The sequence below is a fragment of the Zeus faber genome (assembly GCF_960531495.2).
Source record: "Zeus faber genome assembly, chromosome: 1".
NCBI lineage: Eukaryota > Metazoa > Chordata > Actinopteri > Zeiformes > Zeidae > Zeus > Zeus faber.
In genome coordinates, this window is record NC_137193.1 from 53,278,483 (window position 1) to 53,294,230 (window position 15,748).

Consider the following 15,748-nt stretch of genomic DNA (forward strand, 5'->3'; position numbering starts at 1 on the left):
TTGCGTATATTCTGATGCACTTTGCCGTCTGGGCTGAGAATATGAATGTTCAATTCGGTCATTTCTAATTAAAGAGTCCGGAGACTAATGTTTTTCAACATGGTCACTTTATGCAAGCATGGATTAAATGATGCACTGACATTCTACATGGAAAGGAGTACGAGCGCGTGTCAAGATGATCTGATGTTATTCTCTTTTCTGTTACTTTAGGGTAGAATTATATGTATAATAATTTGTATCGGTCGATATTAAAGCGGAAGTCTCACATGTTATACCCAATAAATAGCAATGATGTGGGATACAGTATATCTGTCCAGAAAACACATTGTCCTTTCAGTATAAGTAGGGGGAAAAGACAATTGTCTTCAGATTTCTGGGGATACTTAAATTATGTGAAACATTAACACCTGAGTGACATTTAAATACAAGAAACACCTTTAATGACACAGAAATGTACAGAAACGCCACAGTCTCTTTTGATTGGTTGATTACTTTATAATGCACTTCAAAGACATGTGCTTTTTTTTATTGGTCAGACAAAATGAGACACACTAAGGCAAACCGGTGACTTTGAAAATGGGCGAATCCGTTCAAACGTTGATTTCCTTGGAAGTGTGAGCCCACCACAGTAACATGGACTATATCTCTGTACAGTTAGCAGCAGACTCAGACAAATAATTTTACATGTTACTACTGTGTGAAGTGCAGCAATGCAATCAACATTAAAAAAAATACATTGTCATGCTGACAACGTATTTTACATTGTCTTGTGATGAAAACAACAATAGCCCATTGCTCATCTTGCAAATAATCAATTTGCAAAAATACAAGCTCCTACTCAGACAAGGTTGAACTCATTAAAGTTCCATGTAAGTGTAAATAAATAAGCATATATGAAGTGTTTGCAAGAAATAACACGTGGTTCACATACAACAGAAGCGTAGTAGACACCGAAAGTCATAGAAGTAGTTTGAAGAAGTGAGCAGTCATTCCGTGAGCGCATTCAGTCTGTTTACCGAACGACTCCCCAATGACAGTTACTTTATCTGCACAAAGATTCTCAAAGTGTACTTTCAAGCAGCCTGGATTATCATACAGTATCAATGGTAAAAAAAAATGGTTTTGTGGTGTTTTTCTAAACACATCATACAAACACTGTGTTGTGAGAACTCTAGAAAGGTTCAACAATTAAAGTATAGCTTCAAAAATGACCCTCCAAAAACAACAACAACAAAAACAATCTCAACGTGTCAACCCTTGTACAATCAATATGTCTAGCATTTAGAGGGTGAGATCTGTTCGGCTTGTGATACACTTACCTGGACAACTTTGGGGACAATACTCAATAGGCAACATTCATCGGAAGTACGGGCAGAACATGTTTTAGGGGCAACTCATCAGCCAAAACTTGGACATTAACTTGTCATCCTTCATTTCAGTGGTGGTTTTTACTGCAATGTTGCCCAGCGAAATTGCCCTAAATGCTGTCCAGTGCATCATCAGCGTAAGAACTTTGCACAGCAAAAACAGTATCACCTCTTGAAAGGAATATAGGAAAAAAAATCACCACCAATCAGCCACTTGAAAAAAATCAATTTGTCTGACAAATATAATCATAAATTAAAACGAGAACTTTTGAAGGATAGAAGATAGCTTAAAAAACATTGTTTTCAATTAGGACTAATGATTTGGTTTATCTATATAATATTCAAACCCATTTATATATACAAACTCATTTTTATATACATACTCACAAATTACTGTATGATGCGCCATTTATACATTAAACCTCAAAAAATTGTTCAATGATAATGTAAATAAATATGTTAACTGGGACACAGTAGCTTGGCCATTGAGGTCCAGTTTGCTTGAAAAAGTTTCATGATAAAGTAGAAAATGTATACAGACCAGTAATTAAATTCTATGTCAATAGTATAATACAAACAATTCGGCCTTTACTAACAATGTAATACTAACAATTTTATAAAATGTGTTTATTATGTTGCAGAAGTTTGTTGCACTGTGCTGTGCGAATACCTTTTGTGAATGAGTTGGGAGGCCTGGGAAAGGCTCCTGTTATCAACCAGCAAGTGCTGCCTCTGAAAGCAGCTTCATACCAGATTAAACGTGCAGCGGATATGTCTCTGTTCCATTTTTTCATACAATATTTAGTATTTTTAAAACAATAGAAAATGACATGATGATCATGTTTCATCTCTGATTTTGACAGCAATACAAGTGTTGACTGAAGTCCTTGACCTAGTTTAATGGACTTCTAACAGAAAGTTAGTGCACTTGTATTTACATGAAAGAATTGTAAAACAGGAAGCAGGTTCGGTGGAACATTATTTCTGTTGCATCACCTTTAAACCGAGTGGTTTAGTGCAGTGTTTTTCCAATCGCTATGCCGTGAGAGAGAACATTTTTTTAAACTCCACTTAAAAGCAATAAATAATGAAAATCATGAGGTCCTGTGTTGCAGGATCACAATTGTAAGGCTGTAATAATTCATCGATTCCAGCCATGGTACCAGCTCTTGTGCTCATCAAAACAGGCTCGTTTACCACTGAAAGTGACTACAAGGCCATCATGATAACACCAGCACATGTTTGTGGATGTTTTTATGATAGCTGTGTGTGCCGTGGGATTATTTCATTGTAAAAGCTGTGTCTTCACTGATGCTGAACCAATTCAATAGGTCAGAATACAGATCCTCTCTCACCAGTGACCATTTTTCAACTGTGCTCCAAACTACATCTGATTTCAATACACTTTTTGAAAGCCCATTTTAAGTGAACTTCTTTTAATGGGAAAACGTGGATTAACTGTCGTAATCTGTGCTTAAGCCATCCCGTCCCTGAGTATGAACGTTCCACGCTCCGTCTCTGCTTTATTGAATCGTCTGACCTTAATATTCGGGTAAATTCACTTAGAGGAATTCCACCACGCTCATGGGACAAAAAAATAACCACCCCTGTTGTACAGTAATGGTCATTGCTTCAACTACATCCAAACTAACAAATTAAACCCAAGACTACACTAGCCTGTGAAAAGTTAAGTGCTACCGCGTGGAACATGGACACCACATTTCGTCACCAGGTCGAATACCTAGCGCTGCGTGGTAGTTTGTGGAAGAATGATGGGCGTACAGGCAATGCCAGCAAAGGATTCCGGGAAGTGTAAATCCCTCTCCCACTCATCCGTCTCTGTGTTGTATACCTGCACAATGCTTGTGACATTGTTCAGGTGCCAGTTGTAGCCTCCAACAATATAGATCTTGTTGTCCATTAGGCAGCAGCCTGCCTCAGACTGCCCCGCACGCATGGGACTAATGGTGGTCCACTGGTCATTCTGGGGAATGTAATATTCGACTGCCAGCACGTCAAAACATCGATCGACATGATCCATGCGACCACCGAGGGCGTAAACCCGCTCTTTGGTGCTAATCATGGCGTGGAGAACTCTGGGCTCATTCATGGGTGCTCTGAAGTCCCACTGGTCGGACGTGGGATCATAGCAATGAAGAGTTTTCTTGTCCTCCAAGGAAACTCCATAACCCCCTGAGATGTAGAGCTTGTCTCCACAGGAAGTCCCAGCGTGACCCCAAATTCTGCGTTTTAATGGCTCCACATAAGTCCATTCATTCTTCTTTGGGCAGTAGCACTCCACAGATGATAGGCTGCCAGATCGGTTACGCCCTCCCGTGGCATACAGTTGTCCGCGTAGCACATCAAGCTGGAACTGAATACGTCCTTCTTGCATGGACAGAATTCGCAGCCATTGGTTCAGGTGCGGGTCGTAGCGAAAGCAGCTGTCTATTGCCCCCTCACCGCTACGATACTGTAAGTGCTGTCCGCCCACAACATAGACAAAGTTATCCAGTACAGCAACACATGCGTGGCTGCCACCTGACTCCATCTCGGTCAGTTCTTTGAACTGACGAGAAGTAATATCAGGGAGATAATACACCTTGGTACTCACAGTGCGATCGTTGTCTGTGTAGGGCGTCCCACCAAAGGTGATGAGAGACATAACATCCGAACGAATTAGTGTCCTCGGGGACTGCATCTCGTGTTGGCGGAATGGAAGAATCTGGTAATTGAAAGCCTCAAGTAGATACTGCCGGCACAAAACGTCCTCTACCATGATGTCCACCGTTTGGACACTGTCCACCAGCTCTGATGAGCGCATGAGTGGGAAGCGCACGTGGCAGAGGACAACATTGGCCTGGGCCCGGCGGGACCCATCATGCCGGAGCCATCGGATGGCAGCGTGGAAGAGGTCAATTTCATTGCAGTTCTTAAGCTTGTTGCTCTTGAGAAAGAAGACCAGTCGCTCCATCGGGATGTGCAGGAAGTCCTCCTCTGCAGCGATCTGGAGGAAGTGGCGGAATGTGAAGGCATCCACTGACTCCTTCAGAGAAGACAGGTTAAAGGTAGTTGCCATCTGGCCAATGTTCAGGCAGGTCTCTACACTCATTGCAGACTTGAGAAATTCCTCACAGAGCTCCACAACAGGGACCATCTGGAGAAAAACAGCCGCTCCCAGGACATCCTGAATGCAGTCTAGGTCTAGAGTGACCTCTGCACTGTAGGCAAAATCAATGATGTGTTTGAGCCCCCTGGCCGACAAGCCCCGTAGTTCAATCGTGTCTTGGTTTGACTCTCTCATACCTCCGGTAAACATTGCTCTGCAATACAAGAAACAAAGGTTGGTCAAAATGAATTTGCAAACTAGTATAATTCATTTATAAATGTGAATTCAGTTGAATTTTTGAGGTTAATACCATCAAAACATCAATGCGAGATTGTTTCATAAAATTCCCAAAGTCAGGTTCTCTTGCTGAGGTTGTCAGCTAAATGTGTAAACTAAAGTGTATATGGGCCAATGTATAGGTTTTTTTTTTTACACAAACGAAACCTGAAGTAGTCACTGCAGGAGGCCAGCACCGCTTTGTGGACCTCAAAGCGCTCCTCGTTGACAGCCAGAACCACGTCCAGCAGCTGACCCCGGGCTCGGAGGGCCGACAAGCCCTGCAGAAGAGTGGCACTATGGCTGGGGGCTGAGAATGTACAACGCAGGGTGCTGTTCTTGTTAGCCATACTGAAAGGAAAGAAAAACTATTACCTTCAGTGAAACCTAGGTTTTTAAACCAGGGTCCCTGAAATATGTATCTAGCATTTGTACGGGAAGTATTGGGGAATTATTCTGTCCTAGTCTTGAAGTGGTTATCCATTTTATTTTGTCAAAAGAATCCAATATTTGAAACTTTTATTAGTGGACACTTTGAAAGAATCAGCAATTCAATATAAATGCATTATGTATGGGATCCTGTATGTGCTGTTTTTGTTGTTGGTGACGGGGTCCGCCTTTCCCAGCAAGAATGCACTGATCGGACACACTCAAGAAGTGAAATGCAGCCGTGGGGAATTTGATAAACCAGTGCAGCTAGTTGTGGCCATTAAACCGTCAATATCAATTAACATTCACAAAAGATAACAGCACCCTCGGCTGAAAAGATATTCCCACCATCTCAAGTGACCAAGGGGGAAAAAAAAAGAGACGGTATACTTTCCAGAAAAGAAAGTCTAAAAAAAAAAATCATTTATAGTTTTGAATTTAATTGTGGGACTAGTGTAATTCACCCAACACCGAGGATTTTATGGATAAACACTTTAAGATTTAGGGAGAGGAGGCGCTATCAAACTGTCCTTTTGGATCATTAAAGCCCCTTGAGGGTGTGTGTGTGTGTGTGTGTGTGTGTGTGTGTGTGTGTAAATATACATATACATACATACACACACGCATATATATAAACCATAGGGGCACACTTAGCTGCTACTTCCCTTTGAGATAATTACTTTAAAAGTCTTCAAATAAGATCATGAAGAAAAATATCATAAATATCATTAATTAGAAAGGTGTTTTTTCCATTTCGAAGAACATACTGACCTAACAACGCATACATGGTTAAAGGAATGATGTGCTCAGTGGAAGGGGTTGGTGTTCGGTATTGGGTTGCACGTCTGGTTGACCTTGGTCTCAATGAACAACAGCGGCGACACCGAATAGCGGCGCTTTCCATTGACCCGAGCAGCGGTTTCGGTTTCTCGGTGCGGATGGAGGCGACTCCCTGCGCGAACACCGGCACACGCAGCGACCTCGGAGCGGGTCCGCGGTGAAAGACTCGACTCTCGGTAGCGAAAACCAGGGACTCAAACCTTATTCGTTTTGGGGTTTTTTTGTTTTTTTTTTTCTCTCCCCACTGATGGGGTTCGCTCGAATCTTTTGCGTGTGAATCACGAGGGCAATTCCCTTCCGCCATGAACATTTATATGGGTGGAATCCAAAGTGGGAATCAATCGCGCTCAACGCCACCTGCCGCGGCCGCCTTTCGACGCCGAAGCCGCGGGCACGTCGCCCCGGTCGTGCGCGAATCGCGTTGGCGAGCAGCGAACGAAACGGACACACAGACGACTCTCTCGCTGGAGTGATTCCGGAACGCCAGGCTCGCTTGAAAAGAGGCGAATCGTCCGCGAGCAGACGTACACACAATGTCCGAGTAAGACTTGGTGATGCATATTAAAATACCTCCAAAGCGACAGACAACGCATCGGAGTAACGACTAACGACTAACCGGCAGCGATATGTGTTGAGGAGACTGTCTAACCCCCCCCCCGCCCCAATTCTCACCTGATTTGGGGATGGCTCGAGGTGAAACTCCCTCCGTCCGACTCCGCCATCTTCTTCTAGCCCGGCGCACGCATAGGGCATTTTCGAACGTCTAACCCAGAAGGTCACACGGGCGTACGCGCCGCATCCACGGTTCACGACGCGCGCGGCGAAGCGGCCTTTCCGCCCCGCCGGAGCCGAGAAACGGACACGGGCTCTCCCCGCAGAGCGACAACGGGGGACCGGGCCGGGCGTAGCGGTGCCGGAGTCGCCGAAGAGTCGTTCGTAGCGAACCTTTGAGATGATTCGTGAGTTGGGCGTCGCTGGAGTGGCCAGGCCCGTCGACCCACCTGCTACTAATCTGATTAAACCGGGCTCCAGAACGCACAGTGTCCTTGAAACTCTGAAACTCAGGAGCTCTTTAGCTGCAGGATGTATAACCGGTTTTAATCATAAAGTGAATTTCAAAATATTTTTGTACAATTTAATCAAATGAGGCGAGTTAAAATAATAATAATAATAATAATAATAATAATAATAATAATAATAAAAATTGTTTTGGATTTTTTTAATTTTTTGGGAAAAAAAAAAACAAAACCAAAAAACTTTTAACTTCCTAAAAAATAAACCAAACAGAATATGCGGCGGAACGTGTCTTTCTCAATGAGACGTTTTTACTCAACCTACACATCACAGAGTAGGAGGCAGTGATATCACAACAGATATTTTTAACCTCATCAACGTTGATCTGTTGATTGTCAACCGCAGTCTGGTTGCACGCAAAACACATCGGATCCCAAGACGCTGGGCGAGCTTCGAACAGATTTGATCTTAATCTCAATGCGGTGAAGACAATAGATTAGACGGATTAAACACTAAATGTCCCTGCTGTTGATGGTGTCGCTCGGATCCTGCCTGTCTATCCTTAATATACCAGCAAAAAAAAAAAAAGGTAATGTGAGATACCAGTCATTGAAGTTAAAATCTGAGTTTGAAATGTACCAGAAGCAGTAATCGAATCCAGTTCAGTTATGAAAAAGCAACTACCTAGTATTGCGGCTTCATTTAGGGTACACCTTTTTTTTGTTGTTGTTGCTGACTACTTCCTGAAACACGCTCACCACTTGACACTTCAAACCTTTCAATCGTTTTTTTTTTGTTTTTTGTTTTTTTCTCAATTCCTCTGTGCTAAGCAACCACATCCACCGTCTTTTTACACTGGGCGTCGTTCCCACAGAGACTCGAGACCACGCGGCAGCGACGCCCGGCCCTTTGACTTTGGGTTTCACTGGTCTTCGGCGGCGTCCGCGTTCATATCGAAAACCGAACCGTTCCTGTACACCGGCAGCGGAACCTCGGCGTCTCCCTCCCCGAAATCAGCCCTCTCCAAGTCCGAGAAATTCCTCAACCCCTGACACTTGTAGATAGAAATGAAGGGTTCGGGGAAAGTTCCTGCGGGAGCGACGGAGCCTCTCAGCATCCTCAGATGTTCGTCCTCTTCCTCTTCCTCTTCCTCTTCTTCTTCTTCCTCTTCTTCTTCTCCCTGTCCTCCGCTGTTATCGTTGGCGTGGCACTCCTCTGCGAGCATGGTGATCTGCTCCGGCTCCACGGGAGTTTGGACGTGCTCTCCTTGTAGCTGCTGCAGGTGAAAAGTCACCTCGTCTATGTCCTCGTTCACCTCCAGCATCTCCTGCACCACACAGACAAAGGGCGTGTTGAGGACTTGAAGAATAGAGACGTACAGGTGTGAAGAAAAAAGGAAAAGTAGTATTAGGGCTGGGCGATATATCAATATAATATCAATGTACTATCAATGTTATATAAATGTAATATCAATGTCTAATGTGAGACCAGTTATCGTCTGGGTTAAATGTAAATTTAAGTAGTGCAGTTTTCATGTACTATTCTAATTAATTCCTGCATCTGTTTGGTCATAATATCTACATGACTGAGCATGTCTGAGATATTTCTTCTGTGTCAATATCCTATGAAAGCACTAAATAGTCATCGGCAAAATGATCATCAACATGGGGGTGTTGTATGTGTTGTATTGTATTTGTACTACAAAGTTCTGTTATTCTCACTACTGTGGGACAGAGTTGTTGTATTTCAAGTGATTGCCTAGATAGATGGTAGACTATAATCTTTGGTCACATTTACACTCTTTGTTCTGTAAATTCAGCTGACGCGACATGTGACGCCTCCTTGTTTGGTGTCTTATTAGATTTTGGGGACGTTGCCATGACAGTTAGTGCTGCGCTGCTGTGTTATTGACCACCATCATCCTGCACGCTGCTTCTTTATTTTATTTTTTTTCTCCTCATTTTTTTTCGGCCCCGTTTCCAAAAACCTTACTCCCTTAACAAATCAACTACAGCATTGCATCTGCAGTATCTCCCTCCCACAATCAGCAGCACATCGCTCTGTGCCCCCGCATACTAATGTAGCTGGCAGGTGGAAAAGTGTGAAGCAGGGAGTTCAAAACAAGAATGGAAGAAAAAAAGCTGTATTCGAAAGGAAATGAGTGAAAATGGGGATGGTAGCTCAGGCGGTAGAGCTGGTGGTCTAGTGATCTAAAGTTTGCTGGTTCGATCCCAGGCTCCTCCTGCTAGCATGCTGTAGTGTCCTTGAGCAAGACACTTAACCCCTAATTGCTCCTGATGGCTGCGTCCGTCGGTGTTTGAATAATTGTAAGTCGCTTTGGATAAAAGCGTCTGCTAAATGACTAAATGTAATGTAATGTAATGTAAAATGAGAGCAGGCGGAAGAGCTCGCTTTCTCCACAAAAGCAGACAATGTCTGCATCACCGGTGAGAATTCAATCTCTTTGTGTTACCAGATGCTTTGGTAGATGGCTGCCCGAAGGAGGAATGACCGGTTTGGGCACGGGAGGGAAGATGATGATTTTCAATCTGAGGTTTGAGAACAGAAAATCAACAGTCACAAATAATCAATAACCGATAGAGATAAAGGCTGATTAACATGATGCATCCATCAACTCCCAATTGTTCAAAAATGCAGTCATTATGAGGGGCAAAATGGCACAGGAGGTGCAGCGTGTTCTCCTGTGATTGGAAGGTTGCTGGTTCAATCCCTGGTTGCATGCTGAAGTGTCCTTGAGCAAGACGCTTCACACCGCCTGCTTAGCCTGCTCAACCGTGTGAGTGTGGTTTTCTTTTATTTTCAGTTCTGATGTGAGTGTGTGTCGTCTCTATTTCCCCCTCTCTCCCTATCTCTATCCTCTGCTCGGGTCCAGGCCTGCGTTTAAGCTCTGCTGTTCCCTATCTCTGGTGCCAGCTCGTTTCAAATATCGACCATGCTGCTACTCCCCCTGTTCTGGTCCCTACCGGTCACCTGTTCCCCTTACGTGAACCTGTTTCGGATCTACCAGTCCTCTGCCAGTCTGTCCGCCTATTTTACCTGAATTCACCTGAGCCTCTACATTCCCAGTCTATGATGATAACTCTGTTAAAACCTTGTCTGCCTCCCATGTCTGCATTTGGGTTCTGTTGCCAGTATACACCCTGACATAACTGCTTCTTGGGCATGGCTACATGGCAGCCCACTGCTCCTAGTTACTTCAGATACTAGGATGTGTAAATGCAGAGAACTATTTTTCCCCAGAGCGATTAACTAAGTGTGTGTGTGTGTGTGTGTGTGTGTGTGTGTGTGTGTGTGTGTGTGTGTGTGTGTGTGTGTGTGTATACATATATATATATATATATATATATTTATATATATATATATATATATATATATATATATATATATATAAATAGATAAAAAATGAAGCTTACCTTTTTATAATAAAGGGGCACATGGCTGAAGTTAAAAAGAAAATCATCATCAGGCCGAGACTTATCCACACTAATGGAAAGGAAAACAGAAAATCACACACAATTCACCATACAATACTATTACAGCCTATATTTTTGAAGTGGTATGTCACAAGATATGACTCTGAAAACTCTCTCATACCGTTCACATTTTTTGCCGATCCTGTGATGCAAATTAGAACGGTTTTGAGTCCAACACCCGCTTTAGTCACTCCAGCGAGACTTATGTTGTACCTCGTCCCGGGCTTCAGGTTTTTAAGATGAAAATAAGTTTGTGATCCTGTCACATTGTGGCACTCTGTTGAGATTTATGAGAATTATGTGTTTGTGGCAAATCTTCACTTGCCTCTCATGGTAGGATTCACAGGCTGTTAAAAAAATAAAGAATTAATGCTAAAAAAAGAGGCCAGCCTAATGTTGGAAACTACTGTACCTACTAACTAATAAAACGGTCCTTTCTCATAGCTTTCATAGGAACGTGCACCTTGTCGCTGATCCTGGTCTTGTGAGTTGGTTTCGGTGCTGCAGATGAAGTAATCTGTGAGGAAGCCTCTCCGCTCCGCAGTAGGAATGGATTCCCACGACAGCTCCAGAGAGTTCTCAGTCACACCAAAAGCAATGAACTTCTGGGGCTTGATATGGATAACTGGGGAAACAATTACACAATAGTCTTACTTCTCTGGAATGAAATATAGGCTACAAATTTGAAGATACTTATTATTATTATCCTTATTATTGTTATAATAATAATAATTATTATTAGGAGTAGTAGTAGTAGTAGTATTTCTATAAATATTTATGTTCATATTATTGATCACAACAATAATAATATTATTAAATTATTATATTAATAGAATAATATTATATAATGAGATTAAATTAAATGTAGTCCATATTCAATTCAAATTATACTATAAAAATATATCATTATAATAATAATAACATAACAATAATACAGATAATAACAATAAGAGTAATAATAATAAATATTATTATAATTATTATATATTATTATTATAATTATTTTTTTGTAGTATTATTATTAGGTTGACTGATTGTAATTGCTCAGAAAAAAGTCCTAGAATTTTTCAAGCTAAAACTATTTGAAACAGAAGAACAGAAGAAGTTACGAACATGGTTATGTCTCGTTTGAACCGGTATGTCACGTGCTACAACTTTCATTCAAATCGATCCACACATGGAGCGGAAATTAGTAAAAGACCAACCAAATTTGACCAAAATCATAGACAGGGTCAAAGTCATCAAATTCCAAATCTATCTATCCATCTACAACAGGGCTAAAAGTATCTGAAACACAACAATGACAGAAGTTATGAACACGGTCAAGATGATGTATAAACTGGTATGTCACAAAGATCTCGTGGTTTAAGTTTCATTCAAATCGATCCACATACGGAGCAGAAATGAATGAAAAACGGACCAAATTTGACCCCAAGTAACCAGGTGGTCGTGCTTGACCGACACGCCAACATTCTTAAACAAAATAAACAAGATGATATTTAAAGTAATGCGCTTTATGACGTCATTATACTATTTATTATATGTGCAGGTTCGGATTCAGAATTTACATTGGCACCGTGTCCAGTGTGCGGTGTAGACTCCTGTCGCTCTGTAGTGGTTAGAGATGACAAACTAGGCGACTATGTATATGTTTATGTACCTCCTTACCTTGTAAATGTCTATGGATTTGTTTGATTGATGTTTTATCTCCGTAGTGCCCATTACTTTCATGAAAAAATACCAAAAATAGTAGTCCACAAAAACTTGTCTCTTCATCAAGTTGAGTCCACTCGACTTTACGAGTGAGTGTTGAAAAATCAAGCGAGGCATCGGAAAAATAGAAGCCGTAATTTGGTAATTAGTCACAGAAATACCACAACGTTACTTATTGAAAATGTAATTCAAGGAATAAAGCCTCACCACCGAAATAACGTAAGTCTGACTATTATTGTAAATCTCTGTCAATACATAAAGCTACGTAAATACCTCATAATTGACCAAACGTCACCTGTCATACTGTGACTCTACATGTACTTCCACACAACAAGGTAAGTGATAACAATGACAAGGTTTCGTTTAAGTAAAACAAACGTTTTTGTTAAAGAAGCTTCATGTATAAACAGTTTCCTACAGCTAAACATAGAAAACTTAAATGAAAAGGCAGAAAGTGTTAAGCATTGACAAGTTATTCCATAATAATTCTAATAACAAATGAAAAAGTCCAATAAATTTGTCTGCATTACAATATAGACAAGTAATCTATTCAACTGAATTTTCCAATTGAAGATTATTAACAGAAAAAATACAATGGAGTACTAATTAAAACAAACGTTTATTTTTTAGGTTTATGAAGTCACATGTATGTTTTACTATTATAATGCAAAGTAATTACAAAGCTTGTTTTTGTTATTGTTCCAGATGCCGGAAAATAGCCAAAAGTCTGGGAGAGAAAATAAGCAACTGTCTCAAAAAATCCAGTCCTCAAGGTCAGTCAGTCACAATATTTGAAAAAAAAGTAGTGAAGAAAAATACTGTGAGAAAAACACTACTGAGAAAACTTTCAATTTAAGTGTTAATTCGCCATATCTGTCAGTGTTAAGAGGCTCATTTTATCAGTTCGGAGACTCCAAAATGTAAACCAGTAGGAGAGGGTCCCTCGATCTGCTCCAAACAACACAGCATTTAATCACAGAGAATCGTTCAAACCAGTATTTCACAAGGAATGGCTTAAATGTAATCCAAATCGATCCACAGCGGAGCAGATATAAGTGAAAAACTTTGACAACTTTGACCCCAAATATTCAGCTGCTCTTGGTTAACTGACATGTCGCACGGCTCGTTCTAAAATGAAGATTTATGAGATGAGATTTACAGTTAGACGCTTTATGACGTCATCATATTATTTACTCTAAATCTACAGATTGTAATTGAGAATGTCCAGTTGGACCGTGGTCAGCATGGACATTACCAAACTGTCAATTTACGTGTGCATTTATATAGCTTCTTACCTGGTAGATGTCAGTAGATCTGTTGGATTGATATTTTAAATCTGTGGTCCACATAACTTTGCCGGGTTAATGAAAAATACAATAAAAAGGAGTCCTTAGAAAGTTGTCGCTGCGTTCACTCAAAACCATTGAAATGTGGGACTGAGTTATGCGTTCAAGATTCAGCGAGGCGTCGGAAAAATAGAAGCTGTGCAATGGTAATTACTCACAGAAATACCACAACGTTTTTTGTATTTCATGGAAACGTACTTACTGCAAATGTAATCCAAGGAAAAAACGAAAGAAATAAATGACGCGCCCAACACGGCACCAAACGGCCACCCGTCACTGAGAGTGCAGCTCTATTTCCACAGACAGCACGGTGAGTTATAACAATGAGAAGTTCTGGTTTACAGGCAAACATGGACAGTTGTTTTAAAGACAGGAGGGTTGCGCTGTGTAGACCGCATAGTGGTTGACAAGCGACCAGGAGACGACAGACCAGGGTAGCCAATTCGGCATTCAACATAAACATTCAACGGAAAATCGTGAAATCTGAAACTGTAAAACTCACCCAACACGACCAAACTGGACCCCCCGTGTTGCTGACCACAGCTATAGTTTTCATTATTATTCTCCTTGACTCTCCTCCTTTTTCGGGCTAAAAGTGTCTGGAACACGACCATGGACACGGTTGAGGTCTTGTTAGAACCGGGATGCCTCAGACATCTCGTGGTTCAAGTTTCATCCATATCAATCCATATACAGAGCCGGAATTTGGAAAAACCGATGAAATTTGACCGGAAGTAGCCCAATATTCGTACACGCCGACACTCCAAGGATCAAATCCTTCCAGTAGGGTGGTGAAGAGAGATGAGTTTGTTGAGTAAGACGCTCTGTGACATCATCATCCAATTCGTTATAATGTATATGTTGTGGCTCCGAACGTCCATGCGTTCGAGCTAGGTAGTGCAGACTCCATCGCTCTGTAGTGGCTACCAACTGTGTGTGCGTAGGTGTGTGTGTGTGTGTGTGTGTGTATCCTCTTACCTGGTAGACGTTGGTAGGGTCTTTTGTTTGATCTTTTATCTCTTTTGCGCGTTTTGGCGCAAAAGGAAGACATTCTATTCGCATCTAACCTTGTGTTAGATGCGGCTTTGTGGCCCTCCTTACTTTGCGGGATTCGAGGAAGCCCGCACATGCAAACTGTAGGAGTCCACGACGCATTTCATAGACTCGAGACTCATCAGAAAACTAGGACCCGGAAAAGCACAAGTAATCCCAGAATGTCATCGCCGCGTCATTATGTCACTCCGTCATTGTTGAACCACAATCAAATGCGTCAACGGTCACGTTTCCGTCACTGCTGTGCGTCATCATTGCCCGACACGGCACAAAACGCTCACCTGTCCTTCACCGAGAGTGCAGCTCTATTTCCACAGACAACACAGTGAGTTATAACAATGTGAAGTTCTGGTTTACAGCCAAACATGGACGGTTGTTTTAAGGACAGGAGAGTTGCGCCGTGTAGGCTACATAGTTGTTGACGAGCAACCATGAGACGACAGACCGGGGGAGCCAGTGCGGCCAGTGTGGCTTGGAAAATCGCGCTGCGTTTCAGAGAACCCAGGAAACTGTAATACATACCTAACGCGATTAACCCTGTATATTGCTGCCTGCAGCTATATTAATTACTTTTATTATTATTATTATTATTATTATTATTATTATTATTATTATTATTATTATAGACCATTTTCACTATCGTTCACCTTGTCTACAGGAAGCAATTTGTCTTCACACACCTCAGTAGGTTCCATGGTGACATACTTACCACCCTCCTTTTTATACAACAGACACATATTCTTGGTCTGTGGAATCATCTCGTCTACACATATGTGTTCTAGGTAAACGTAGCGAACGTAGTCCTTCATCTCTGTGACAAAACAAGATATAACTTTATTAGCATTTAAGTTCTGTTCTGTACAATCTAGAACGACCCTCTAATATAAAGCCACAGTGGAAGGTTTGTTAGTGATATAAAACCTAATGATTTAATGCTGATTACTGAAATACTGAAATATGCATAACCGATATATAACTGATATGTTACCAGCCAATCTATAGGTTTTGTTTGGTTGTGTTATGTTGTCCTAATGTTGTCCTTATGTTGTATAATAAACCTAAAATTATCTGATTTGCTGACTTTTTAGTTTTCTGAACAGACATGCA

At 41.4% G+C, this 15,748-nt stretch overlaps 1 protein-coding gene across 2 annotated transcripts; it reads right to left on the reverse strand.

The window, feature by feature from the left end:
• Positions 1-159: 159 nt before the first annotated feature.
• Positions 160-6,796, reverse strand: klhl26 (kelch-like family member 26; the record flags this gene model as incomplete). 2 transcript variants are annotated; one of them, XM_080011911.1, is made up of 3 exons in its annotated part: positions 160-4,690; positions 4,921-5,103; positions 6,694-6,796. In XM_080011911.1, 3 exons carry the CDS (start codon positions 6,741-6,743, stop codon positions 3,109-3,111), a joined length of 1,815 nt encoding a protein of 604 aa, XP_079868037.1. In that variant the 3' UTR covers positions 160-3,108. The 2 variants fall into 2 exon arrangements, with proteins under 2 accessions (XP_079868037.1, XP_079868036.1); XM_080011910.1 differs by having other exon boundaries at positions 4,921-5,120; positions 6,694-6,774.
• Between the last annotated feature and the right edge of the window lie 8,952 nt (positions 6,797-15,748).